The 25,820-nt window shown below is 39.5% G+C and overlaps 1 protein-coding gene across 1 annotated transcript; it reads left to right on the top strand.

The window, feature by feature from the left end:
• Positions 1-735: 735 nt before the first annotated feature.
• On the top strand, positions 736-25,075 carry EIF4E (eukaryotic translation initiation factor 4E). Its single transcript, XM_061477845.1, has 7 exons — positions 736-887; positions 9,595-9,704; positions 11,840-11,935; positions 13,542-13,605; positions 15,571-15,684; positions 18,216-18,355; positions 19,911-25,075. Exons 1-7 carry the CDS (start codon positions 870-872, stop codon positions 20,023-20,025), a joined length of 657 nt encoding a protein of 218 aa, XP_061333829.1. The 5' UTR covers positions 736-869; the 3' UTR covers positions 20,026-25,075.
• The last annotated feature ends 745 nt before the right edge of the window (positions 25,076-25,820 follow it).

Genomic DNA, 25,820 nt, shown 5'->3' with positions numbered 1-25,820 from the left:
CAGGAAAGAAAAAGGAAAAGATGGGAAAGTTCCTCTCACTTCTTATCCTATGAACTCCTATTTCCCTGGTCAGGGAAAGCATCCCACCTTCTGGCTTCATTCACTGCCGTCCCACACCTCCCTGCAAGTAGTCCAACTGTACCGAGGCACAGTCAGCCTCACACTTCTGGTGTGCTGGCTTCGTGATGCCAAACCACATCAGCCATCAGGCTGGTGAAGAAGCAGCTTTCTGTTGGCCACTGGTTTTTTTGCCTGAGATGGCCAGCCATGTCGCCGTCCAACTGAGAGCCAAGTCCCGTGGAGGTGGAGTCGGCGAAAGATGGAGTTGAATGGAACAGATAGGGTGATGTGAAACGCAGACTCGGTCTGCAGCAAGCATCGGCTGCCGTGCCTTCACATCGGTGCCCAGCAGCACCAGCTCGCGCGGACAAACTACACAGGCGTCGGGCCCGGTGCTGGGGGCGGGAAGCGGGCTATAAACCAGTCCTTACGGCGCCGGGCACCTCCGGTATGGTTACACACCTACCGGCATGGCTACACACGTGTATGCCCCGCACGCACCCCGGGGGGCGGTACCGCCCGCCGCAGCCGCCAGGGGTCGCCGCTCCCGCGGCGCTGCCCGCTTTTTCCGCCACTGACGGCGCCTCGCCGGGAGCCCCCCTTCTCCCAGCATCCCCCGCGCTCAGCGACTACAGCTCCCGGCAGGCACCTGGAGCAGGTTAGGGCCCCACGGCCGGCACCTCCCCTCCCCCTTCCCAAACGGCCGCCGGGCTCACGTGACTTCCGGGCAGCCAATCGCGTTTGAACTTTGGTTGTTCATCCGCCCGTTCCCCCGCCCCGCGGCGCTCCTGCGATCAGACCGATCTAAGATGGCGGCGGTGGAACCGGTGAGTGTCCCATTCCCTTCTCCCGCCCGTCTTTTTCCCTCCTTCTTCTCACTCCCTCCGCCGTCGCCTCCTCCTCGAGTCGCGGCTCCCACTGGCCGCGGCGGGAGGAGGGGCGGTGGGTACCCGGCCGGTGATGGGGCGGGAGGCGGATGGGCGGCGAGGAGCGCACGCACGCAGGGGGACGGAGCGGGGGGAGGGGGAGCGGGAGGCGCCGGCCTGTGCGGGGGAGGGGGACTCGGAGCTGTGCCGGCTCCGCCACGCGGGGCGAGGGGTCGCTGGGCCGCGCCGGCGGCCACCCTGGGCGGGCGGCAGAGAGGGAGAGGGAGGGCCCGGCGCGGCCTGCGGGCCGGCGGTGCTGGCTGCTGCCGCCGCGGCGCCCATTGTGCCGCGCCCCGCCGCCCGGCCCGGCCGCCCTGGCGGCGCTGCGGCATTGGGGGACGCTGGGGCCGGAAGGCGCGGCGAAGGGGAACAGCCATGGGCGGCGGCGGCCCGGGCGGGCGGCTCTGCGCCGCGCTCGGCGCATGTGGCGAGGTGGGGGTGGCCATGTTGCTTTTCGCCCGGAGGGTTCGGGTTGCCGGTCACCGAGGGGCGGCTCTTCCTCGCCGGCCGGCGAGCGCCCTTCCGGCAAGCGGGGAGCGTTTGGAGCAAGGTCTCGCGGTGAGGTAGGCGCGGTGCCCGAGGGGTTGCGGTGAGAGAGGCATCGCGGATGTGGGGTGAGTATCGGTGAGCTGGCAGATGCGCTGCTGGGCAGTTGGGCAGCTGAAACGAGAGAACAGCGTGGGGTTTCTGAAGGATCAAGGCGTGTCACAAGCGAAATTGGGTTTTTCCGGTCACGTCATCTGGCTGGAGCAAGATATATTTTTTTTGTGTGTTTTGATGTTATTCGAGATCTTGATTGTAATTAAGTACTTTTTGTCTAGGTGGTAAGTTGTGTTTATGATTTTATGCTCTATTTTCTAAAGATTTCCCCCATTTGTACTACCATAGAGAGCTGAATTAGCTGGAAGGGGCCCAAGTACAGTTGTTGTTCCATGCCCGTTTATCATGAGTGGACAGCAGAAGACTGTATATTAGAGTTTAAAGAAAATGAGAAACTTAAGGAAGGGTACTGCTTGCCAGTGTGTGTTTTGGACAGGCTTTGCACCGTTTAGACAGAAAATGTTTAAGTTTGAAAATAACTGTTTTAAAATAAAGCTTACCATTTTGAATGGGGGACTTTGATCCTCCTCTTACGATTTTCCTCCATGAGCAAAAAACAACGCCCCAGAACAAAACCAAAACAAACCAAAAAACAGCAGCATTAGTTACAGGAGGAGACTGAAATTGGTCAGCGTTTATAAATTGCTTGATGAGTAGTTCTGAACAGGAAGAATGTCAGTTGTTTAAGACACTGGGCTGGACTGCCAGCAGCATCCTTCGCATGTTCTCCAGTCACAGTGCTAAACACTTGTTTTTCCAGCTGTAGCCCAGGTACCTGAAAATGAGGGCTTCCTGTTAGCTCAGTGCTTTGTGTTGGCTGTGGGGTTCGCAGCAGGGGCTGTGATAAATAATTTTCAATACCATCAGCAATCAGAATGACTCTGTAGGTATGAGGACAGGTTTGTGGCTTTCTTGGCTGTGGTTTTTTTATAAGTCTGTCTCTGCGCCATTCTCTCTGTTGCATAAATGTGAGGTTGCATGTTAAGCTACTGGGCATAGTGTAGCAAAAAATAAACAATTTTTTGCTGTGCTGTTTCCCTGGAAGGTTGGTTTCCCAGATCCAGTTCACCATGCAGTGACAAACAGGTGTGCTGAGCCAGTAAAGGTGGAATATGGGGTACCCTCACAACAGTTTAAGTAATGCTGTTGAATGTTCTGCCCTAGCTGAAGTAGATTTGACTTCAAGAAGCAAATGTCAGCTATGCTTCCTTATTTTTAAATGTAAATAATAAAATATTTGTTTATTGCCCTCTTAGGTGGCTCACGCTTTTCCTGCCTAAGCTTAAATTTAGACTTGTGTAGTGACTGAGGTCATAGATGCCTAATGTTGCAGAAATATTATACATGCTTTTCAATTGAACAATTTAATTATATGTGTGGTTAGACACTGAATTACCCTTTGATCATAGAGAAGTATTTCTGTTGCTGACCTTCAAAATCCGGAGCTATATTTTTAGAGATGTCATCTGTGATTCTTTCCAAGTGTGAAAATGTGCCTGTTTTCTTGAAATGTAGGGTCCTACTGTGATGTTTCTAGTACTTCCATGCTCTCAAATGTAACACACCAGAACTTAAAATGTAAAAGGCTGGAAAAAAATGTTGAAACTCTTCAGGAATATTGAAACTTGAGTTTAGGGTACTGAAAAGAGTCCAGTGGAAATTGCTAAGAAAAGCAAGATTATTGTAAATAAATATCAACCTGTTGCACATTGGTTTACTTCACCACAGAAAAGACGTAAGCCTCTGCAACACTGAGAAGTTAAAACTTTTTTTTTCTTGTGCTGACCAGACTTTATGTTTTAAGGCTATTTTTGTTGTGAATATGCAGAAATGTCCTATTAGTGTGTGCTCATATTGTAGCCTTTAAGGATTGAATGTGGTTGGATAACACTGTGCGAAAGTCCACAAAGTTGTCGACAAAAACAGCAGTAACGCTTTAGTAAACACTAGTTTACCAAAGGTGACTTTAAAATGTAGCCTGTAACTTCTAAGTGGATATAAATCATGTGGAATCTGATCCCTCATTGTTCAGATTGGAAGTAGGAATCATGGTTCCTTTTTTTTTTGCTTTGTGACAGTTACCATTACACTTGCACAAATGTAATTCCTGTGAATTTAATGCTAGATTTTAAGATACATGACTGAAACTTCAGGCATGTATGATTTGAAAAATGTTTATTGCAACAGCTACTCAGAACTTTAAATGAAATGGGGGCTACAAACTCTGTGTAGGGCCTTGAAATTCTGGAAAGTTCAAAATAGTTCCTAAAACTCAAGGTATACTGGAAGGTATTTTTTTTGTATTATTCACAGTTAACATGTAAATTAAGTGCAGGCCATGTCAACTTCAGACTTACTACTAGGTATTGCTGTTGTAATAAAGTCAATGACCTGTTATGGTTGAAACCAGTATAGTATTTAGCTGTAGTATTGTGAACACAATTGCTTGCTCATTACATTTTCCTGAAATTATAGAGGATAGATGTATCTTCCATGCTGTTTAATAGTTGGGAATGTCTGTCCTGAACTTTCAAGCTGTAAATTGTATTCCTGACTGAACAAAAGCTTTCTCAAAGGGGGGAAGATGTTGGACAGATCTTAAATTTTGAGATAAAACATATTTTTCTGAAAGCAGTTTCTTAAAAACATTTCACACAGCATATAAAATGTCAAGCTCTCTTCAAGGTAGTGCATAAAAATAGCATGTGAGACCGAGTCATGTTTCACTGCCTTGCAGGTGTGGAGGTACATGTGGAATTTTGATCAGAAAATGTGGCCCTTCTGGCAGCTTTATGAAGATCAGTGTGAATTTTGAGAGGGTAGAGGGGAGGATCAGATGAAAGGTGTTGGTAGAGAGCCTGCATTGTGAAAGAGAAATGCACATTTTAAAAGTGAATTAATGTAACTTTTCCCTCAAGCAATTTTATATCACTTTTGAAATATTCTGGAGTCAAGGCTAAACAGAAGTTAAAACAATTTTTAACCTAGAAACTTCAAGCTTATTTCTTAAAGCCCTCAAATGTATTTCTCTAAATGTTCACCTTATAAAGGTACTAGGTATGTGATCTACAGATTTAAGTGTGCTGTGTAATACAAGTGTGTTTTGTTAGCTGCCTGAAATTGGCACTTGTCCTTGATTCTTATATAGTAGATGCAAGGCATAAAAATTTTAACTGTTTAAAGGTATATTTTTTTTTCCTAAATGTGCAGAGCAGTTTTTGAAATGAATAAACTTCTAAACAGTGGTCAGTTTTTGTCATGTTCAGTGCTGCTTATCAAAGTAGCTTGGGTACATTAAACACCATAATCAGGAATACCAGTAGCATGTCCAGTACTTCATCCCTCTGACCCTGGAGGAAGTGTGTGACTCCTCTACTCCAGTCTTACATTCCTATACTTCTGTACATGTGTTGTACTTCTAATTTGGTGGGATATCACTTGGTTAAAATCATGTCACACTTTTGTTTTCCAAGTAGTGAATGCCTTTCTAAAAATCTGTGGTGTTCTAAGTAGTAATGTATGCAGTTAGGGTGGCTGCTCTGTATGAGGTCTTGCTATGTTACACCTAAAAAAATCTAGCTGTCCTGATGTCTGGAAATCTAGTAAATGCTGTTTAATCAGTGACAGGCGCATATTGGTACCTCTCTTCCAGTTGGTACTCCACATGTGATTTCTAGCTCTGTGTATTTATTCCTCAAGGGTTGTGTATCAGATAATACTTGGTTTGTTTTTTTACAGCACATAATAATTGCTTGTAGGTGGGCTTAAATCCTTTTTTGTCCAGAGTATTTTGAAATAAATAGCTCTTTATTTGTCTTGTGAGTTGTTATCTTAACTGTAGTGTAATAGCAGTTATTACAAAGAACACTAGGACCAGCAGATAGTTGTGCTTTTTCCCTTGACGTCTGTTAACTGGGACATGTAGTTTTCTCATTCTCTTGAAAACCGTAAACGAGGTATAAACTCTCAAATGTAACATATTGATTTAATGCATGAAAACTTTGGAAGCCTCTTCAACTAATACATTTTCTCAACTTTCACAAGGAATGAACAGCAGTGCTAGGCTGTATTATGTCCTTTTGAGCCATAAATATTGTGCTGTCTCAGCTGGACTTCCTAACCAACTTCTGTAGGCAATTGGATGACATGAATGTGGTCTGGGCAGTACCTGACAACACTCGGTGAAATCTAGTCAAGCTTGTTGTTTTCTTCAACAGACAAACCTGATTAAGCAGTTTTTACTGTAAGTGCTGTTTGTTTCCTGTCTTGGTATCGTGTACACCTTCCTTTGATATGTTGGTCATTATGTGCTGTGGAGAAAGAATAAATTAAATTCTGTTAACATTAAATCCGCAAGTGTCGGAATCCAAGTAATGTGCAGATATGCACAGTCATTAAAGCTGAGTAGGCAAATGTTTCATGGACTTCTGCAAGCTGATTCCTACATCAAACCCCATGTGGTTAGTAAATAAATGTTACTTTTAATTACATGCTGTCTTGTGTATGAGAAGTAGGATTGTCCAAATGAAGCTTTCCAGTTTATCTGGTAATACTACCCTATATTACATCTATTTTAAAAGCAGCATACCATGTGGTGGCTTAATTTAATAGGAGATGCAAAGTCAATTTTAGGTTAAAGAATGCTTTAGTTAAATGCAATAGTAAAGTATTAGGGAGGATTTTAAATTTAGTAGTCCAGAAACTGCTGGTGGAGGAAGTCTGACTTAGTAGTAAGTTAATAGTGTAGCAGTTGTAAGATTTCAAGGTATGCATTGGCAAACTGTAGACAGTATAACTTTAACTTACTTTGTATTTCTTGAATCTTTTAAAACCTGCATGCTAGTGGTTTGGGGGTAGAATTTCACTGGAAGGCGGTTGGATAGAAGAAATGGACTTTGAATACCAATTAGTGAACTTACATACTTTGTATTTGACTTAATAATGAAGAGTGTTTTGGTATCCAAACACTTTACCCTGGTGGTCAGAATAGTGAGATAAAGGTAAGATGAAAGGAAATAGGAGATGATATGATTAAACAGCCAAAAGTGAAAGTGGTCCTTTTCCAGTTTTCCATGGTGGCAGTGGGAAATAAAAGGTAGTGAAAAAAAGGTGCTTTAGGCTGCTGTCTGAGACCAGCCAGAAAACTTCTGTGGTAATAAGCTTTGCTTCCAACTTTACACCTTCTTCCAGCTTTATTCTTGTGTGTACAGCTGCCCTATTCTTCATGAGCAGCCTGGCACTGTGGAAAAAACATCTCTTCTGGCTGGGTTAGGTTTTGAGGGGAGCAGCGTAATCCTAGGTCAAGATCATAGTTAGCTGGGCCTTGGAGGCAAGTTGTCATGTACTGTTTTAGACAGGAGCTTGAATTAATGTTAGTCTTGAGTTTCCTTAATGTTAGGTAGCTTTCAGGATATTTTAAGGGACTTGTTATTGTGGTGACTTAACTAAAATGTTTGTGCTGAGTCAGATGCGTTCCATTTCTCCAGGAAGAGACTTTCATGTGGTAATGAAGGGCAACCTGCAGTATACTGAGCAGGTATTGAGGTTTACTGCATTTTTTTTTTCTCCTAATTGACTGGATGTACTACCTTAATCCTTTTTTGATGTTGTCTTGTATTAGAAGTTAAGAAATGGCATAGCCCTGCTTGTGCTCAATAGGTTTTTATTCATTCTTACAGTTTTTATAGTTACGCGTCTGGAAGAGTGACCAGGGAGACTTCAGGATTAGCTCTTTGTATATTGAGAGTTGTTTGTTGAGCAAGCATGAATGGGATTGTCAACTGAAATTATTTTTGAAAGATGCTCTGCATTGGTCAAGGGTGAGTTTATTTGATGTGAGAATCTTTAGTGTAATAGTATTTGTAAAACATTTTAAATATTAGATGTCACAACTGCAAAATACTGTGAATGAAAGCAAGTTTCATTACATAAACTAGCACTTAATTTACTTCAAAATAGCAACAAGATTTTTCTAGTCTGCTCACTATATTTGCACATGTAATATTTCTGACTCTTCTAGTTAGAAGCTCCTACAGGGGCAGCATTTGTAGTTTGTACTTGGCTTTTTGTAGTATAATACAAGCAATTAACTTGGAGGAAATATTGAAGTGCTGCTTTGGTGTATTTATAGCCTTTGTGCCTTGACCACCTTGATTTGTTCTGTGGGTTCTTGTACATGGTTAAAGGGAAAGATGTGTATTTGATACCATCAACTTAAAAATAAATGGGGCAGCACTGGAAGTCTTAAACTAGATAGAATTGGAAGCACTTACTAAGTTTGTTTTTAAAATCTGTTATCCTTTTTATAGTATTACACTGCAGGAGATTTGGCAGATTGTTCAACACTGCTTCTGTGGGTTTGTCAGTGATGTTTCCCATTAGAGGATCTTTGGAAAGCATTTAGCTTTATTAAGAGGCAGGAAATTGTACTACCTGCCCCTTGTAGGGTGTAAATCAAAGCACTAGCCCTTCAGTCTTTTCACTGTGAACATGGGAGCATATGAAGCATTCTTAAATATGATGCACATTAGCTTTTGAACTGAGGTTGTTGTTTGTTTTTTCCAGGTGAGCTGTTAAACTAAAGTGCACTTAAGTATTTTCAAGTGTAGAGGTGTAACTTCTCTGAAGTAAAATGTAGTATCCTGCCTAATGTTGGTAAATATGTTGATAATGAAAAGAAAATCCTTATTAAGACCTTTACGTGTAATCAGAAGAGCTTGCCAGCTGGGACGGAAGGTTAAACAGTGCTTGTTCAAGTTATCACTTCACATCCATTCTACTTTTCAGCAGCTTTGGTGATGAAAAGCTGAGTGCCGGATAAACTAAGTAACATGCAAGTCTGGAGTAAAGTGTTCCATTAATTAGATGACTTGCCATAACTTAGTCCACCCCTACATTGCTTTATTCTCTTAAGGCCACAGGCTTTAACTTTGAATTACTACTTTTGTTCTGCTGTGTTTAGGAATGTCTAGAGTCTTTGGGTCTGTTGTAGTTAGTGTTTGTTTATATTACCAAAGTGTTTTTTCTTTTTGCAGAGTCAGCTGCAAGGTACAGGCATTTTTGTCTTGGCTGTAGGGAATGAGCTATAGTCCTCGTTCCTTGTCTCTGATATTCTAGCATGTATACAACATTATTGAGAGAGATAGATGGTGGTAACTGGTGGGGACACTTGGCCTCACAATAAAGCTTTGTGTTCCTTGGTTTGAAGGAAGGGCATTAGAATTTCAAACATGATAAAATAGCTTCTCAGACTGAATGGCAACCTTGAGGGGGATGCAGGGGGAATATATATTGTTTCACTTCTCTGTTTATTTGTGTATATTTGACATCTCTGCCACTATCTCTAGAGGTTGGCTAACATAATACCTGGGACTGGTCTAATCTGTGGTAGATGTGTGATTATGTTTATTTCAGTTTAAAATTTGAGAAGTGATACATGTTTGAATTTTGCTGTTTGGTGCCTGAAGCTTTGGTGGTAGAGGTGCTGCATATACAAAGATAACTACTTACCAGTTGGGGTTCTAGCTGCTTGTAACAGCTGATTTCATACCTGAGCATTGTAAGCATGTCTCCTGTTTGTAATAACAGATCTTGTTAAATAAAAGGGCCTGTACATCTGTTTACAGTGGTGCTTTGTCAGAAACTGATATTTTCCCCTTCTGAAATTATTATTGTGGAAATTAATTTTTAGACGTGTGTATTCTACATAACAGCATATTGTGTATTTCTGAGATAAATCTCAATTCTTCTGGAGTAAGACAAATAAGTAAACCATTTTGGAAACAAATGACATGGGGAAACAAATCACTGAACAGCAGAATGTGAATTCCTGCAGTTAGAATTTGTTGTAGGACCTGTTTAGATGCTGAAAGGAAAAAGGGATGCAGATTGTGAATTTGGGATGAATTGGAGGAACCCTTAGGTTCAACCTTCTTAGTTGCTTCAAAGAACTAAATTACTTCAATAAAAACTGAGAAGGAACATACTAATAACTCCTTTCTTCAAACAGGAAACCACTCCCAACCCTCAGCCTTCAGAAGAAGAGAAAGCTGAGCCAGCAGCACCTAGTCAGGAGGTTGCCAGCCCTGAACAGTATATTAAGCATCCACTACAAAATAGGTAAATACTGCAGAAGTATGATTGTAATTTTGCTCAAGATAGAATAATGCCTGTAGCTTTACAGCTGTCTTACTTACCTTATGCTTTCTAGCAGAATTCTTAGAGTTCTCCATTTTTTGAAGGTTTTTGCTGTGAGGTTGCAGAGGAAATAGGATCTGATCCTGTTGTAATTTAGAGCCTTTTCATGTAGTGTTGTTACAGAAGTTGAAAATCTTTACAGATTTTCAGAATGAAGTCAGGTAATTAGAAAGAATGTGGCCTAGCTTTTAGTTAGAGGCAAGCAAAGCTTTTGTTGCTTTTGTCTCCTCGTGTCTGTTAAGAGACAGACACTGAGAGGAAGTTGCTGCCAAGCAGAACTGCAAAAACTTCAATTCTGCCTTGAACTTCCAGCAGTTAAGGTGCCAGTGGTAATGAGCTGCCATTCTTTTTTCTTACTGGAGTCTTACTCTTTTGTATCTCTACCATTTTTTCTCCTATTTGGAACTGAAAATAGTAGAAGCTGCATTAACCAGCCGAAGAGCTTATTAGACTTGATCATATGAATGGTGGTTGTTTGCAGTAATAGTGTTTTCATTATCTGTAGAAGGAACAGAAGAAACCCTGTTAAATGCAGATGTTCACATTTGTACCACTGTGTTACTAAGTAAAAACTGTAGGGCACTTAAATTTTCTTGTTTATAAAGAAACAAACATGAAGCAGTAGTTTAAAGTATAGCTAAAAAAAATTACTGAAAAATCAAAGCCCACTTACTAAATTGTGTTCAGAGTGCAAAACCACATCTACTATTCAGCTTTTTACTGACCTGTAGAAATAATGAGAACTTTACCCAGAAGCTTTGTATTCAAAAATCTCAACTTGAACCACCTTTCTGCAGTAAGGGTATTATAAGCCTATAGGTTGAGTTTCTTCTAATGTGGACAAAAGTTTCTCCAGCAGCATGCATATACTTAAAAAATCACCGCTAGGAAGTTTTCTCCAGTTAAGCTGAAGAGCTGATGCAGTGCTCGGTACTTGATGTTGGTAGTTAGGTGCTGCCCAAAAATGAACTTTTTATTAAATGGCACCTTACTCTTTTTCCAAGACTTGAGCAAGTGTGGAAGACCACAACACATGTTCCCTTGTTGTCTTTCTTTCAACTTTGATCCTTTCTTTTTTCCTCAAAACACTTTTATTAAATTGATGCTGATACTCCTTTACAAGTGATAGTAGGGCTGTTAATGGAAAAACACAAACCTATTAATGTTTGAAATGTCAGGAAAGATGTCAGTAATAGATTGACACTTGGTGCTCTGCCTTGACAAGGCAAGCCTCTAGTGCAAACCTGAGTGATTTCAACACTACTGAAACCATCTGAATGAAAAATTAGCCTTTTTTTGTTTAATGCCTTATCAGGTATCCTGTTCCAGCATTTTGAACGATGCTTTTTAGATCCAGAAAAGGCAGCTTTGTGTGAAAATGCAGTGTGATTTGTACTCATGAGAGATGATGAAGAAAAACCAGATGGAAAATTTTTCATTTTAGATTAAAAATGTGCATAACTAATGCGCAGACTTAAAAAAATTTTGAAACAGGTAAAATTGGTGTGTTTGTTTTTTAATTGTTGCCTTTACTAAGCTTAACACAGCTTCCGTTTTAAAATTTATGCTCTCCTATTATGTGAGTGCTTGGGAAACTCCCCTGTCATGTATAGCTTTGGAGTGATATAATTAGCTTTTGTAAGCTTTACAAGGAAATTACTGGAAAGGGTGCTGTGCTCCTAGGTTGAATAGTTGATGGTGGTTTAGACCATAATCAGTTATTTGTGGTCAGGGATTGCAGTTAGCAGTGGCAGCAAGGAGAAACCTCTGAGGCTTAGAGGTTTAGAGTCTTAGAAATGCTCCAAAATTATTTAAAATATTTTCCTAAGCAGATTGATGAAATATTCCATGATTCTTCTAATGGGAACACGAATATTGTCGATATTGATATTGTTGATATTGTTGTATTTGAGAACTGACTTTCTAAGTTTTCTTACTGATAAAAACTTCTGTGCTGTTAAGGTTTGCAATTAGTTTGGCTATAACATTACAAATAATGAATTATATATTTAATGTATTTTAATTTATAGATGCTATTTTATTTTGTTTCCCTTTAGATGGGCACTCTGGTTTTTTAAAAATGACAAGAGCAAAACTTGGCAAGCAAATCTTCGTCTTATCTCAAAGTTTGATACTGTTGAAGACTTTTGGGCGTAAGTAAAGATGCTTCAGTCCATGTAATAATCCAGGCATATGTTGGCAAAGCTAATGTGAAAGTAAAAGCCCAAAGTACTCAATTAACTGCGATTTTATGGGTGTAATCTGAAATGTTTGCAAAATGGAAAGTGACATGTAGCATATTTCTCAGAATGTGGTAGAATTTAACCCTTGAAGAAAATGTGATTGAGGTTCTTCATACTTTAAATGCATATTGTTTTGCTGTTAACACTTCAGCATTGCTTATATTCATATATACATGTAGAAAATTACATTTTGTGTGGTATCTTATCTCATAGTAACATAAACTTGTAAATGATTGTAGCCAACTGATTGGCGCTTCCTTGGTGCCAGATTGTGCTAGCTGGTTAAAGTCTCAGAAGGAGACATGGTGTTTTAGTGGAATAATAAGATCCATCAGTGACCCTTTAGCACCAACAGGAAAGAAATAAAGATACTGAAAATGTTGAGCAAGTATTTCTCAGTGCAGTCCTCAGAGGGAGAGAAATAGGATTCTGTGCTTGTAACCAACTTTCCTATTCCTACTATGGAGGTAGCAGTCTTGGGGTATGTGATGGGCAGCTAAATTGTTTGAAGCTCATTGTTAAAGTTGGCTAAGGGTAAGTTTTTAAGCTTCTATAAGAGTCTGAGCAGCTAAAAGTGCTTTATCCAGACATTTGCAGTGAGGAAGGCATAAAATTAGTCACAAGCAATTGAAGTTATGCCTCTATTGTAGTCAGAGTGGGAAATAGTTGTATTGTTCTGGGGAGAAAGTGTTAAGGTCAACTTAAAGGAGGGAAGCTGGTCAATCTGTAAGTGGCTTTGTAAATTCCAGTGCCTGATCTCTGATTGTTAGAACATCACAGTAACTCATTTTCTTTTTTGGTGCTGGACAATGCCTGAAAGTTAGGCATGAATGAATGGTTTTGGCTAGAGGTTACTGTGATATGTGCAGACCTTCTTCTGAAGTCTTAACAGTGCAGGTAAAAAAAACCCAAACATTCCTCCTCTTGCTAGGGGAGGAAACAGTATGTACTGCTATGATCTGCTTTGAAATGCATAGCTGTGAATTGAGTTCAGAGTTTATATTTTATATTTATATGTTTGTCATCTCTTCTTACCTTTTATTTTAATAATTCGAATCAGGCTGACAGCCGTTATCCCTAGAAGATTGTATTAAATGGTAAAGTTGAACATTTCTTAAAGATTTCTTTGCAGAGGTAGTAGCCTTAGAAATACAATTGTACTTACTCCATGTATGTGTATGCACAGAATGCACATGCACACAGAACTTTTTGCTATGAAAGTTCAGTGGGTTATGTTTCTAATAACTTTGTTAAAACTTTGGTTAAAAGAAGCATTGGTGTAGGAGCCCAGCAAGTGTTCATAAACCAGTTTCTATTCTGCTTTTTTAAGCCCAGAACATCCTAAAGCCCATGCTTTTATACTGCTGAAAAATACTTCAGAAATAAGGTTGCTTCTGAAATTACTTTAATGCTTTTTAATTTTTGTATTTTGTTCAGTCTTATGTCTTAAGTTCTTAGAATAATTTTGTACCTTAAAATAATACTTAGTTTTAATCTGCTTTTTTCCTTCCGATAGTTTATACAACCATATCCAGCTCTCTAGTAATTTAATGCCTGGTTGTGACTACTCGCTCTTTAAGGTATGCTTGCTAACCTTTTCTCTTCAGTTATGGATATTCAGTGATGGATGGTTTCCTGACTAAGCAAGACACTGTTCAATATTTCATTTCAGGTACTTGGGAATGTCGTAAAGGTATTACTTTCTTACGAAAGTCCCAAATACATGTCCTCTGAAAATCAGGCTGTCACTAGTTCTGAAAATACAAGTACTTGCTTTATAGCACACTTTACTTTTATAACACACAATTCACTTTTAAGTTTGACTGTGTTTGTCTTCATTTTATGTTTGAGGAAATAATTTAAGTGTTAATAACTTTTATAATATTAAAGATTTTCTGGCTCTGTCATTTGGTGTGACATGAAATGAGTAAAAATGTGCAAGTTCTGTGGGAGGCTGCAGTGTTCTCCAGTACTCAAAGAACAGATGCAGCCTCCCACAGATGCACAATGCACATACTAGGCAGATGCACAATACTCTTCTGATTTTTACACCATGAGTTAAATGCTGTATCACTTGTGCATAAAATGCAAAATTATACCCAACACTGACCACTTTAAAACAGGCTGAGGAAGTGTTCAAAGCAGCGAATAGGAAATGCTGATGAAAGTGTACATGAAATCCTGCTTTAGCTGGAGTAGAATACTGAACTGGAGCTCTGAATTAAATCCTGACCTCTCTGAAGTGCTTCTAACATACAGCTTCCTTTCTGAATATCTAAATAATCCCTTAAATCATGGTGGCTGGTTAAAACACTCCTTTGCTGATAAAACATAGGTCCTGGCTGGACCTCTTCAGAGGACTATGTCCTCAGAGGACTGTGTACATAGTTTGTAAACCCCAGCAGCTGTAGGTATAGTGATGCTTGGGTTTGAGAAGGTAATGGTATTTTAGGTGACTGAAAAACCTTGCTAGTAAATTTTAAGAAGCTGTAAGCCCTTCAAAGGTTGGAATATCTATGGATCATACTTGTATTTTTTTTTTTGCAAGGATCCTAAATTTGTTATAACTGTGTTTGCTTAGCAATAATTAAATTATTTAAATGCACGGAACAGGAACAGAATTGGCAACTGCTGCAGACTTCTGAGCAATTTCTTGCTCTTGTCCTTCAATTGTGACCTCGTAAGAGTACCTCTTAAATTTAAATGCCCTCACTGGCAGCTGCAGAGCTCAAACTATGTCATCACCTTTAAAAGTGAGCTGACACCACTTCATCCTGCATGTTGAACACTTAATTAGCTTTCAGCCAAAGTTATGTAGTGCGACTCTTTTCACAGACAGTTCTTTACTGAATTTCTGTCTAGACAGTTACCTGCTTTTTTAATGACTGGCTGTTCAGAAGTGCAGCATAGCTGTTGGATATGGGAGAGGCAGCTGGCTGCTTTGCTGGCTCAGCATATCCAGAGTCACTTAGTGAAGGGCCATTGGTAAAGCATTAATCAAAATGAAACTTGCTTCTGTATGGTGTGTTGATTTTTATTTATTTTTATTTTTCTCCTGTGGCCCTGACAGTTAAAACCCTTTTATTCTCACTGTGTGTATGCAGGAAGTTGCTGAGATAGACTGCCAGGGGTGTCCGTTTCAGTGCAGTAATCTTAATGCATAAGCGAAGCACTTGGCCAGTGTTGTACCGAGTCCAAGACTTAAAATAAGGACTTCAGAATGTAGCTGCTAATTTTGTCTGGTTTTATACAGGCCTGTTCCCTCAGGGCTTTTTTTTATGTGGTGGTGTGTAGCCAAAACTTGCCTGGGTTGTGATTCTTCTGTAGAAATCATAGAATCATAGAAATAATTCATTAGCGAAAGTGCACTTGCTAATCTGTTTTGAAACTTTGGTACTGGTGCAAGACAGTATTTCTGGACACATATGTATCTGAAACAATGCACTTTTTTCTGAAGTTACTGATTCAGTTATTGCTGGCCTTTTGGTTATTCTTTAGGAAAAATACAGATCAGATCTGATTTAACTTCTAGCTGTTCTTTGCAGGATGGGATTGAACCCATGTGGGAAGATGAAAAGAACAAGCGAGGAGGACGGTGGCTAATTACACTAAACAAACAGCAGAGGCGAAGTGACCTTGATCGCTTCTGGCTAGAGACAGTAAGCACTATGGCCTTACAAGTTGCAACGGAAGAATCTTGCATTTGTATTTAATACTTTAACTGGTTTGTTCTTTCTGTGTGCCACACACAGACTTCTGGCTTCCTGGCAGCATAGTGTCCTGTAAGTTTTTATTGACAGGTTTTCAGTAGTGATGTTTAATGTAGTTCTGTTCTGTTGAATACTTATTATAGTGGGCAGCAGAAGTGAGAGTTCTACAGGATAGATTAACCTTTTCCTGTGGCTTGTACAGAACAGCTGTTGAGCTGCTGGGAAAATGATACAGTCCTGAATGTCAAGACTCCCAGATTTGTCTGCTTAAGTGTAACAATTTGTTTACAAGTATTTGTAAATAAGAATAGTTTATTTGTAAATAAGAACAGTTTCCAGGTTTTGGTCCTCCTGAAGGGAGGGAGTTTAGTTTTGTTTTTGTTCTTTCTGTACTTACCTTAACACTAGGATAGACAAGTAGTAGCACAGTCTTCCTGTATGTACACTATAATAATAATACTGTCCATTGCTGTTATCTCTGGAATAGATTTTTCTGAATGGTAAATATACTTCTAGACATTGCAGGTTGCAGTATGTGTCTTGTAGAAAAGAATTGTACTGTCGAGGGGCTGACTCAGCTTAGCCTAAAACAGTCTAGTGTGTTCTGGGTCTTAGGGCATGAATTGCAGACATTACAAGGGAAAGCAATCTTACCACATCTCTTGATCTTTTTTTCCTCTGCTTGCATGAGGTACAAGAAGTACTGCACCCCTTTGAAAGGGAGGAGTGGCCTTCAGGATCAAAGCAAGAGGTGTCTAAAATACCAGAGCTATTAGGAACTTTCTAGATCTCTAGTAGTGATTTGAAGAAAGGATTGTGACCAGTATACTACTAGGCAATATGACTGCACATGAGAAAATTAGTGTCTTGCTGTGTGCTTTTGGCTTCTCCATAAGTGCCTGTATGAGTCCTTCTGATTCTTAACAGGCATTACATGCAAACTGGAAACATGACTTAAGGCTAGAGGGCTCTGCTTTTTGTTTAGCAGCAAGCAGTAGGAGAGAGCCCAAATACCTGTGACTCGGATGTCTGCTCTAAAACAACCCTGTCACTTGTAATTACTAGTAACCAACTTCCACCAATAAAAATCAAAGCCCTTTATCAGTTCCCTGTGCAACAAATGTAATGTAATGATCCTTGCTGTTTTTAACTATAAACCTTATTTGGGAAGACTTTTCCTCTTTTTGCATAGCATTCATTAAGAATGTACTTGACTGTAGTGTTCACTGAGCATGGTAGTCATCTTTGCTTGCATATGTACTAAGGCCGATCAGTATTTTGAATAGTTATGCGTAGTTTAAACTTAAACATTTGACTTTTCTTACTGAGTGAGTATGTGCAGCCTGCAATTGGGTGTAACATTTAAAGTATGTGTAGTTATACCTGATTTATTCAGCAGCACACTTTGTCCTGTCCATTTTTTATTGCCATGAGGAAGTCAGACCTTGCAACTTTCACAGGTACTGAAAGGCCTGCTTTGTTGAAAGAGCTGCAAATGTATTGAATTTCCAAATGTTAAACAAGTAAATCTGGAAAGGAAAGTTACTATACTGGTATCATGTTTAATGTACTGTGCAGGTGAAGTAAACAAGTGTCCATTTGGAGATTAATACTTCAGTGTGCAGAAGGATTTTTAATTCAGCATGGCCTAGATGAATCTCTTAACCATGAGAAATTCTCATCTTTGAATATCTAAATTTGCTTGTTTTACAAGTAGCACGTTGAAGAATTTAAATATCACTTCCACAGTTAGCACAGTTACCAGGATGAGTCCTAAACTCGGTCTGATGTTCCACTTTTGCCAACTCTTAGCTTTACCGCTAGAAACTGATAGAGGAAGAATCTTGTGTTACTTGTACAGTTGTATTGTTGCAGTTGGGTATGCACTGTTCAGGATGATTGATTTCCACTTCAGAGTCTGTGGGAATTCCTGAGTGTATTGATAGGAAGTAACACTTCATTAGACAGCACTTTTCATCTAAGTTGCAGTCTGATTTGCATCAAATTGATACACTTCAGAATTTAAATTGGACCTTACATAGATGACACATTGCCCAAGTTTTTCTTCACAGGTTCTTCCTAGGTAGTGAATGTAGGCGCATTAAAGTTCAGGGTTTTCTATCAGTGTTAAACATACTGTAGAAGGAAAAATAAATTTCTTGAATTCTGTCATGGTTTTGGATTGGAAGGATGGGTGGGAGGCAGCACTACATTAAATGGTCAGCTGTGTCAGAACTTGCAGGTACTGGGCCAGGAGAAGAGATGGAAAACTCAACATAGGAGTTCCACAGTTGATTTTAAGTTCTCTTGCAACACTTGGAATTTCAGGAAGAGATTGCAATAAACAGAAGATGATTGCTGCATGGCAAGTGGCTATAAGAAATAAAATGTATTCTTCAGTCCTTTGCATACACTGTTTGCCTGTGGAGCAGGATTCTGACTTGTAATGCCCCTTCTAATGGTTAATCTTTGTTTTGTAGCTGCTGTGCCTTATTGGAGAGTCATTTGATGACTACAGTGATGATGTATGTGGTGCTGTTGTTAATGTTAGAACTAAGGGTGATAAAATAGCAATATGGACAACTGAATGTGAAAACAGGGATGCTGTTACACATATAGGGTAAGTAAAGTGTTTGGTGTCTTGAACATATGAAATATAATAATGCATTTAAAGCCAGCTAACTTTATAGAGAATGCACTTCAGGCAAATGTAGCCTTTAATAGCATGGTGTGGTCTTCATTACTGTTAGCAACAGTAATCATCTCAAATTATCTGGAGACTGCAGTATGGAAAATACATGTCGTGCTCTGTTATTTAGCAAATATTGTTAAGCTGATGTGTTTTTTATGCTGTAGTTTTAATGCTTCAGAATTACTTGCTGTTAAAGTCAGTCATTGTAGGCCACTTAACCTATGCAAATTCGTGAAAATATTTCTCTTCCCAGCTTAGGACATCTGTCTTAGGTCAAACTTTTAACTGACAGGCATAGTAACTTGCTAACATTTTTGCTTATTGGGTGGCTCTCGACGCATTCCTCATTTGGACCTTTAAAAAATCTCTTGGGGTCTGCATTAACAATTTTATTATATGATCATGTTCAGATTTGAAAGGTAAGTGTCTAACAACAAACAAACAGGATTGTGGAACATATCATTTGTTATTAGAGAATAACCTTGCATCAAGCCTAAAAGGCATCAGAAGATTTTTAGAATGGTACTAAACATTAACCTAAGGAGGTAACCTGGCTCTGTTAGAGAACTGTAAAGAAATTAAGATTTTGCAAACTGACTGACACATTGACTAAGGTAAGTTGTGTCACTTACCTGCTGTACCTCGTGTTACATAACTTCACAGACAATAGATCAAGTTTTCATTTAACAGTTAAAGTCGTAGTAAGCTGTGGTTCTGTGAACTGCTCCATTATGATTAAGTTGGAGAAAACCCCCAAATTCTTGTAGTTTTGTTAATCTGCAGTTGAGCAGGCTTGTCCTGTGGTTTAGTCAGCCCTTGCAGCCTACTGTCATTAGTGGCTTGCTTCTCATTCACTGCTAAGGAATGCTCTGTTTGTAAGGTGTGTGCTGCTGCTTCTTTTTCTTACAGCATGAGATCCAAGGTGATTTTTCTTAAAAGCCCCTGTTGGGTAGCTGCCCATGACCAGCTACCAAGAGAGCAGACCATGGGGGGCTGCCCTCTACCAGTAGGTAAAGAAAATACAGCAAGTCTCTGCAACCGAAACGTGTGTGGTGACTGTTCCAGGGAATTGCTGTTTTATTAGGTTCAAGTGGCTTCATCATTTCAGTAGTGGGAATTGTGGACTGTGACTACTTCATAGCTGTTTTCTGTATGTGGGAATAAGGCTTGCTGATACTGATGATATTCACATGAATGCAGTGGAATCCTTGCGTTTGACATTTATGTAGGCCTGTTAAATACTTTTCTGGCAAGACCTTGTCCTATTTTATATTGTAAGTCATTGTTCGTACAGAACTATAACCTGATTTTTAGTTGCAATAACCTAAAAAAATCATGGTTCAAGGCCTTTATTCATACCTGAGAGATTGCTTCTAAATAGGCAACTTTTTTTAATGAAGGTGTCAGCAGATCTTAAAAGCAGGTGTCTTGGTACTAATGCCTTCCTAAGGGCTTAAACTATTTTTCTGTTTCTTTTCTCCAGGAGAGTATACAAAGAAAGATTAGGACTTCCTCCAAAGATAGTGATTGGTTATCAGTCCCATGCAGACACAGCTACTAAGAGCGGCTCCACCACTAAAAATAGGTTTGTTGTTTAAGACGACACCTTCCGAGTATTCTTTCATAGGAGACTGCGTCAAGCAATCGAGAGTTGGGAGCTGAACCAAAGCCTCTTCAAAAGCAGAGTGGACTACATTTAAATTTGATTTCCATCTAAGTGTTGCTAAGATTTGTGAGAAGTCTCATTCGCCTTTGTCTTGTACTTCTGTGTTCCATCTTTTGTTTTTTTCTTTTGTTTTTTTGTTGTTTTTTTTTTCCTCCTCTATTTTGGCTGAAGTAACCATTTCCAATCAGAACTTGAGTACACTTCACCCCTCAATTCATTAATGTTTTCCTGGCCCACTCTGTAATAGCTTGATAGAAACATTACTATTACAAGGAAAAAATAGTTTATCCACAGTATTGAGAAAAGAAGATGCATTTCTGTACCTGCAGGAAATTACTCTGTTTTACATTTGCATTGTATGCAGTAACATTTTGCTGGTTTGGAAAAAGAGTATGGTGCATACAGTTTTCTAGCAATTTTTTTTTATACAGCATCACCTTTGCTGTAACGTATGCTGATGGCTGCTAGATTAATTTATTTGTTTTCCCTATTTGCTAACATTAGTGATATTTTGATTTCAGTTGGTTTTGCTCTTGTAACATTTGGTGAAGAATATGGGAATATGACAAAGGTGGAATAAACATTAATTTTGTGCATTCTTTGGTAATTTTTTTGGTTTTTTTGTAACATCAAAGCTTTGCTACAAATTTATGCATTTCAGTCCAATCGGTGATCTGTTTGTGTGATTTCCTAAACATAATTGTGGATTTTTTTTTAATGTAACACCATAATTTACATTCCTTACTAGAAATAGTATGTCTGGTTTTGTATCTTATGCTGTATTTTAACACTTTGTATTACTTAGGTTATTTTGCTTTGGTTAAAATGGCTCGAGTAGAAAAGCGGTCCCATTCATATTAAGACAGTGTACAAAACTGTAAATAAAATGTGTACAGTGAATTGTCTTTTAGACAACTAGATTTGTCCTTTTATTTCTCCATCTATACAGCAAGTATTTGTACCTCTTGTGACAAGGCAGTCTCTACTGTGGCTTCTATTGTAGTATCTTCCAAGAAAGATGAATTCTGGAGCTATAGTATGTTGAAACTTCTAATAAATCTGTTAGCTAGCACCCTAAATCAAAGTGAAATTATGTTGATGTGGTTACTGTTTTTTCCTAGTGGTTGGTCTAATTGACGGTTTGCATTCTTTCTCTTTTGACTTTCGTTTATGCCAACCAAGAAATCCAAGGGTACATAGAAAGCTGTCTAGTGTCAGGTAGAAACTACACTAAAAGCACTTGAGTGATTCTACTTTAAGTATGTAGTTCTTATATGAAGTACAAGTAGAGTGCGCTAGAGACATGGCTACAAGGTAAAAGTATACGAGGATCTAGATAGTCTGCTGTTACGTATATCTTAGAATGGAATTTAAACTTCCATTGGCTTGAAAGTTTCTGTGGGATCTGCAAGTTTCCTTGACTTGCAGGATTGGGGGAGGATCTTAAAGGCTGTTGAGTTAACTTCTTGTCTTGAACACGAGAGAGGCTTTTTCTTTCCACTCTTTTAAAGAGCTTTATTGCTAATTTCTTATTTTTAGTGTGTGATATACTTTAAGATCTTGCCAGGGCTATGTAGCCTTTCTTGAGATAAACTTAAAGGCAAATGCTTGTTTGGCTTTTGATCTTTGTGATAATTCCTTAAAGCAAGTTTAGTCACTGTGGACAGTGAAGCTTCAGTTGGATCAGGCTTTTAAATCCTCCTGATTAATGCGCTGAAGTATTTTTGTGAGCTAAAGTGTACTTGAATACTTTCTTGCACATTTTTTCCAAAATGTGACATAAATAGCATGTCAGACTATACAGAAAAGGTATTGCATTAACTTTGGATCATTATGTCCAATAGAAACACTTCCAGTAGGCGTGTCTAGCCAATGGTACTATGTCTTTAATACTGGTCACTAACTGGGATAGATGTTAGATGTGGAGAGAGTGGTTAGGCTGTTTCTATGCTGGTCTCTCTGGATTCTGGTGTAACTGATCGCCTTCCCTGATTCTGCGGGTGGGCAGAGCCAGCTGGATTTATTAGGGCCATTCATGATAGAAAATAGCAGTCACTGCCTGTTCTCCGGTTTACCGTTTCAGTTTATCATCTTTGCAATTGAAGTAAGCTCTTTGAACTAGATTTCTCTGAACTACTATACCATCAGTTTCAAGCTGAGTAGACTCTGTAATTTGGGAGTACTGGTGCAAGGCTCACTATAAAGTGTGTAACAAGGTAGAGCTGCCATTCTGTGAAGAGTGTTCAGATTGAGTGCTGTTGTGAGAAGTACATAGTAATGGGTTTGTTTCATTTCACTACAAGACTGACTGGAATATTGTTGAGGATAGCAGCATTTTTGTTAACCCAGAAAAGTGATTGATATTTTCTTGGTATAGTCTCAAGGTTTTGAGCCTGAGCCTATTTAAGCAGCCAACTGACTTGCACTGCAATATGAGAATTGCAAGTAGGTTGATTTGAGGCTTGTCACTGCTTCAGGTAACAAATGCTGTGTTTCTAGAAGACTTGAGTGAAAATTATACATACTTGTTTTATCAAATAAATAACCTATGCCTTTAATTCACTGCTAGAAGTAGCAAGTGGCCATGAACGTAGTGTTCTCCAACTTGCACATCACTTTGTGCTGCATACTAATGTTCTTCTGATTATAATGGTGTGGTTTGTGTTCTTACACAATGGGAGAAAGCCGAGAGCTCTCCATTCTTGTATTAATAAAATGGTCACAGGCTCTCGAGAGGAAAAAGCAGTAAATGTTAAGTATCTAGTTTTGGTACAAAATACCTGGCATCATTAAACTTCCAGCTAAGTGGGTAGCCATGGTGAATGTGTGGTTTAGTAACCCTGAGAAAACTAAAGAATAAATGTCTGAAGCTTCTATTCAGAAGTGGTTCTGTATGGTACCAAACCAGAAGAGCAAGGAAAGCAGAAACTTGCTGTTTTTGAAGAGGTATCAGAATGTGCCCAAATATACCTGGGAAGAAGGGGCAACAGATAGGGAATAGTTGTGAATTAACAGCTTCTGGGTGTACTGCAGTCTTGGGCTGTGCAATGCTTTTCATTGTCACTTTGTTTTGTCATCCTGCAGTGTCTCTGTCTTGTGTTTCGGGCTGTCTCTAGCTCAGGAAATTTAATGTTACTCAAAATCTGGGAACTTGGAATAGCGGCTTTTTACAAAGCTTGGACTGAGCTCAAAACTTCATATTACCTAATGGGATTTTTTTTTCCTATAGAGATGCTTGGAAAAACTGTTCTGGACTCCATGGGACCCATACTAAAAGGAAAGAATCCATTGCATTTCAGCTTAGTAAAGTGACATGGATCTTCCCTCTGATATGTGACCTCTCTTGTTCCAGGAAGTGTTACTTTTGAGTCTAGGACCGATGGTTTTAAACCCAGATTTCTAAGAACATCCTGCACTGAAGTACTAACCAAATAGTTGAACTTAATAGTTAAACCCACAGACCTTTCAAGCTGCCTAGCACTTAACTTGTGGATGACTGTGTCTGCTTCAGAACAGTCAGTAGTTTCTGCAAATTGTTTTTTGCAAGTAGTTTTTAGGTTAGCCTTATTTAATGCAGAATTTGTGCCTTTTCATTGGGCAACAAACAGACATGAAATGACAAATGAAAATGACATCACCAGTAAGGTAATAGTTTCTGCATATTTCACATTGAGACATTTCATACCTGTCTATTGAAACTAGACTTGGAGAGCAGGGGTGCAGGGTGTATCAGCCAGCAGTGTGGAACAGTCCTGGCAGTTGAGGACACCTGCTGGGCCTCTCCATCATTTCAAATCTCCAGAAGCTGTTAAATGTGGAAGACTTTATTATATCTTGGTCTCTTTGCAGGACATTTGTTGTTGTAGCTGCTTGAACAGACTTTCTGCCTTTTAGCTCTTAAAGTTTTTGTATTCCACCAGGATTGGTGGCACTGCCACAAAGGCACTGCAGCAATGCCTTTAATAAGCACTTAAATTCCTTCCCCTGTGATGAAAACCACGGTCACTTCTGCTCCTGCCTGGTGGCTGCCTGGCACTTTCCTAAAAGACTATGGGATGCCCTGCTAGCCTTCCTGTCTTGAAATAAAGCAGGTTTTGATGTCCAGAGCTAAATGTGAATTGTGGCTGAGGACATGATGATTGTTACGCCCTTAGCATTAACTTGTTTTGTGTGATGCCTTAAATGTAAACACATCCTAGCTGGAGTCAGTCTGTTGGTACCGGTTTGCCTGCTAACCAAATGTAACTCAGATTTACATTATTTTCTTTACTATTATTCCCTGCTAGTGCTGAGTGTGTGACAAGCTTAGCTGTGAATTTGTGGGGTTTGTGACTGCCTGTGCTTTCCCATCTCAGTTTTTCTAAATCCTGATACTTTTCAAGCTTTATTAAAATATATTTAATAAAGGGAAAAATTATCACTGAGTCTAGTTACTGCTTCTTTTGGTCACTGATACCATGGAGGATTACAGGTGTTGCTAAACACAGATACAGGCTGTGTGTGACTTCTTTGGCATAATATTCTTCTTTATGGGATTTTCACTTTTTTTTTTATCTCTAGCCATGTAAGTATAACAGGGAAAATGATACTTGAAAATGTGTGTGAATATATCGTACATAAAGAAAAAAAATGACTCATTTATTTTTTCTATTTTTTTTTCAAAGTAGAAAACTTGTTATTTCTAAAAGGTTTCTTTGACTTTATGTAACTAATGATTGGGTTTTGCTTTCAATAGGTAGTTGAATTTTTTCCTTATGTTGTGTCTATTAATGTTATTGAGGAATTGGAGCCAACCTCATAGGTAAGGTTTGGTGTTCTTTGAAGAAAAGCTAGTTTTTGAGCCTTCCTCTGTATGTATAGGGTAGTTCCCATAGTGCATCTCGCCCTGAGCCATACAAATATGCAGAACGTATAATGGGAAATTGGAAGGTATGACTTTATTTCTGTAGCTTGAACAAAAATAAAGCTTCTGAGGAACTGAATGTCTCAGCTTCTTGACTCTGAATGGGATGTAGAGAAATGCAGATCAAGGATGAATGAGTAAGGCTCTACTTTGAAATGTGTGTTCACTCTTCAGTTTGAAGTTTGTGAGTAGCTGGGGCTTCTGCAGCTCACCCACAGATCAGCCTTGTTCTAAACAAAAGTTAAGTAGCACAGTTGCAGTGATACTGCTGACTGCTCTTCCCTTGTTTGCCATTTTCCACAATAGCAAAGTCATCTGAATATGTTTGTATAGTGGTCCTACGGTTAGAAGGTTGCATATAATCTCCTAATAGGAGCTCCTCTGTTCCTTTTGTAACACCTTATTGATATTAAACAGCTGGAGGCAGTACCCTGAGCTTGCAGGAGGGGTTTTAGTCTGGATTACCCATTACAGGTTTTAAGTCCAGAAATATATGGAGATATTCAAGGCCCGCCTGGACAAGTTCCTGTGTGATGTACTCTAGGTTACCCTGCTCTTGCAGGAGGGTTGGACTAGATGATCTTTTGAGGTCCCTTCCAACCCTTAGGATTCTGTGATTCTGTGAAATAAATTGACTAGGTACATCATTGTGCAGCTGTACACTTAATACTGGAGACTTTTAGGTATATACTCTCTTACACTGAAGATTTTTTGGGATACAAGAGCAGATGTTTGATTTTACTGCAGTTCATCTTCTGCATTTGAAATGGGAGTGTTCCTGTGTAGTGGGGAAATGGTGACTACTGACTGCCACAGGTGGAGGT

The sequence above is a fragment of the Pezoporus flaviventris genome, unplaced genomic scaffold (genome assembly GCF_033815535.1).
Source record: "Pezoporus flaviventris isolate CSIRO_AGI_PZ_B2104156 unplaced genomic scaffold, CSIRO_AGI_Pfla_v1 ptg000002l, whole genome shotgun sequence".
Lineage (NCBI taxonomy): Eukaryota > Metazoa > Chordata > Aves > Psittaciformes > Psittacidae > Pezoporus > Pezoporus flaviventris.
The sequence above is the reverse complement of the archived record's forward strand: the minus strand, read 5'-3'. Positions and strand labels throughout refer to the sequence as shown.

Bases quoted from the DNA above. Each gene is read 5' to 3' on its own strand.
- EIF4E (XM_061477845.1), top strand. The intron at 11,936-13,541 runs GTAAGTAAAGAT...TCCTTCCGATAG, and splicing joins ACTGTTGAAGACTTTTGGGC to TTTATACAACCATATCCAGC. The intron at 18,356-19,910 runs GTAAGTAAAGTG...TCTTTTCTCCAG, and splicing joins GATGCTGTTACACATATAGG to GAGAGTATACAAAGAAAGAT.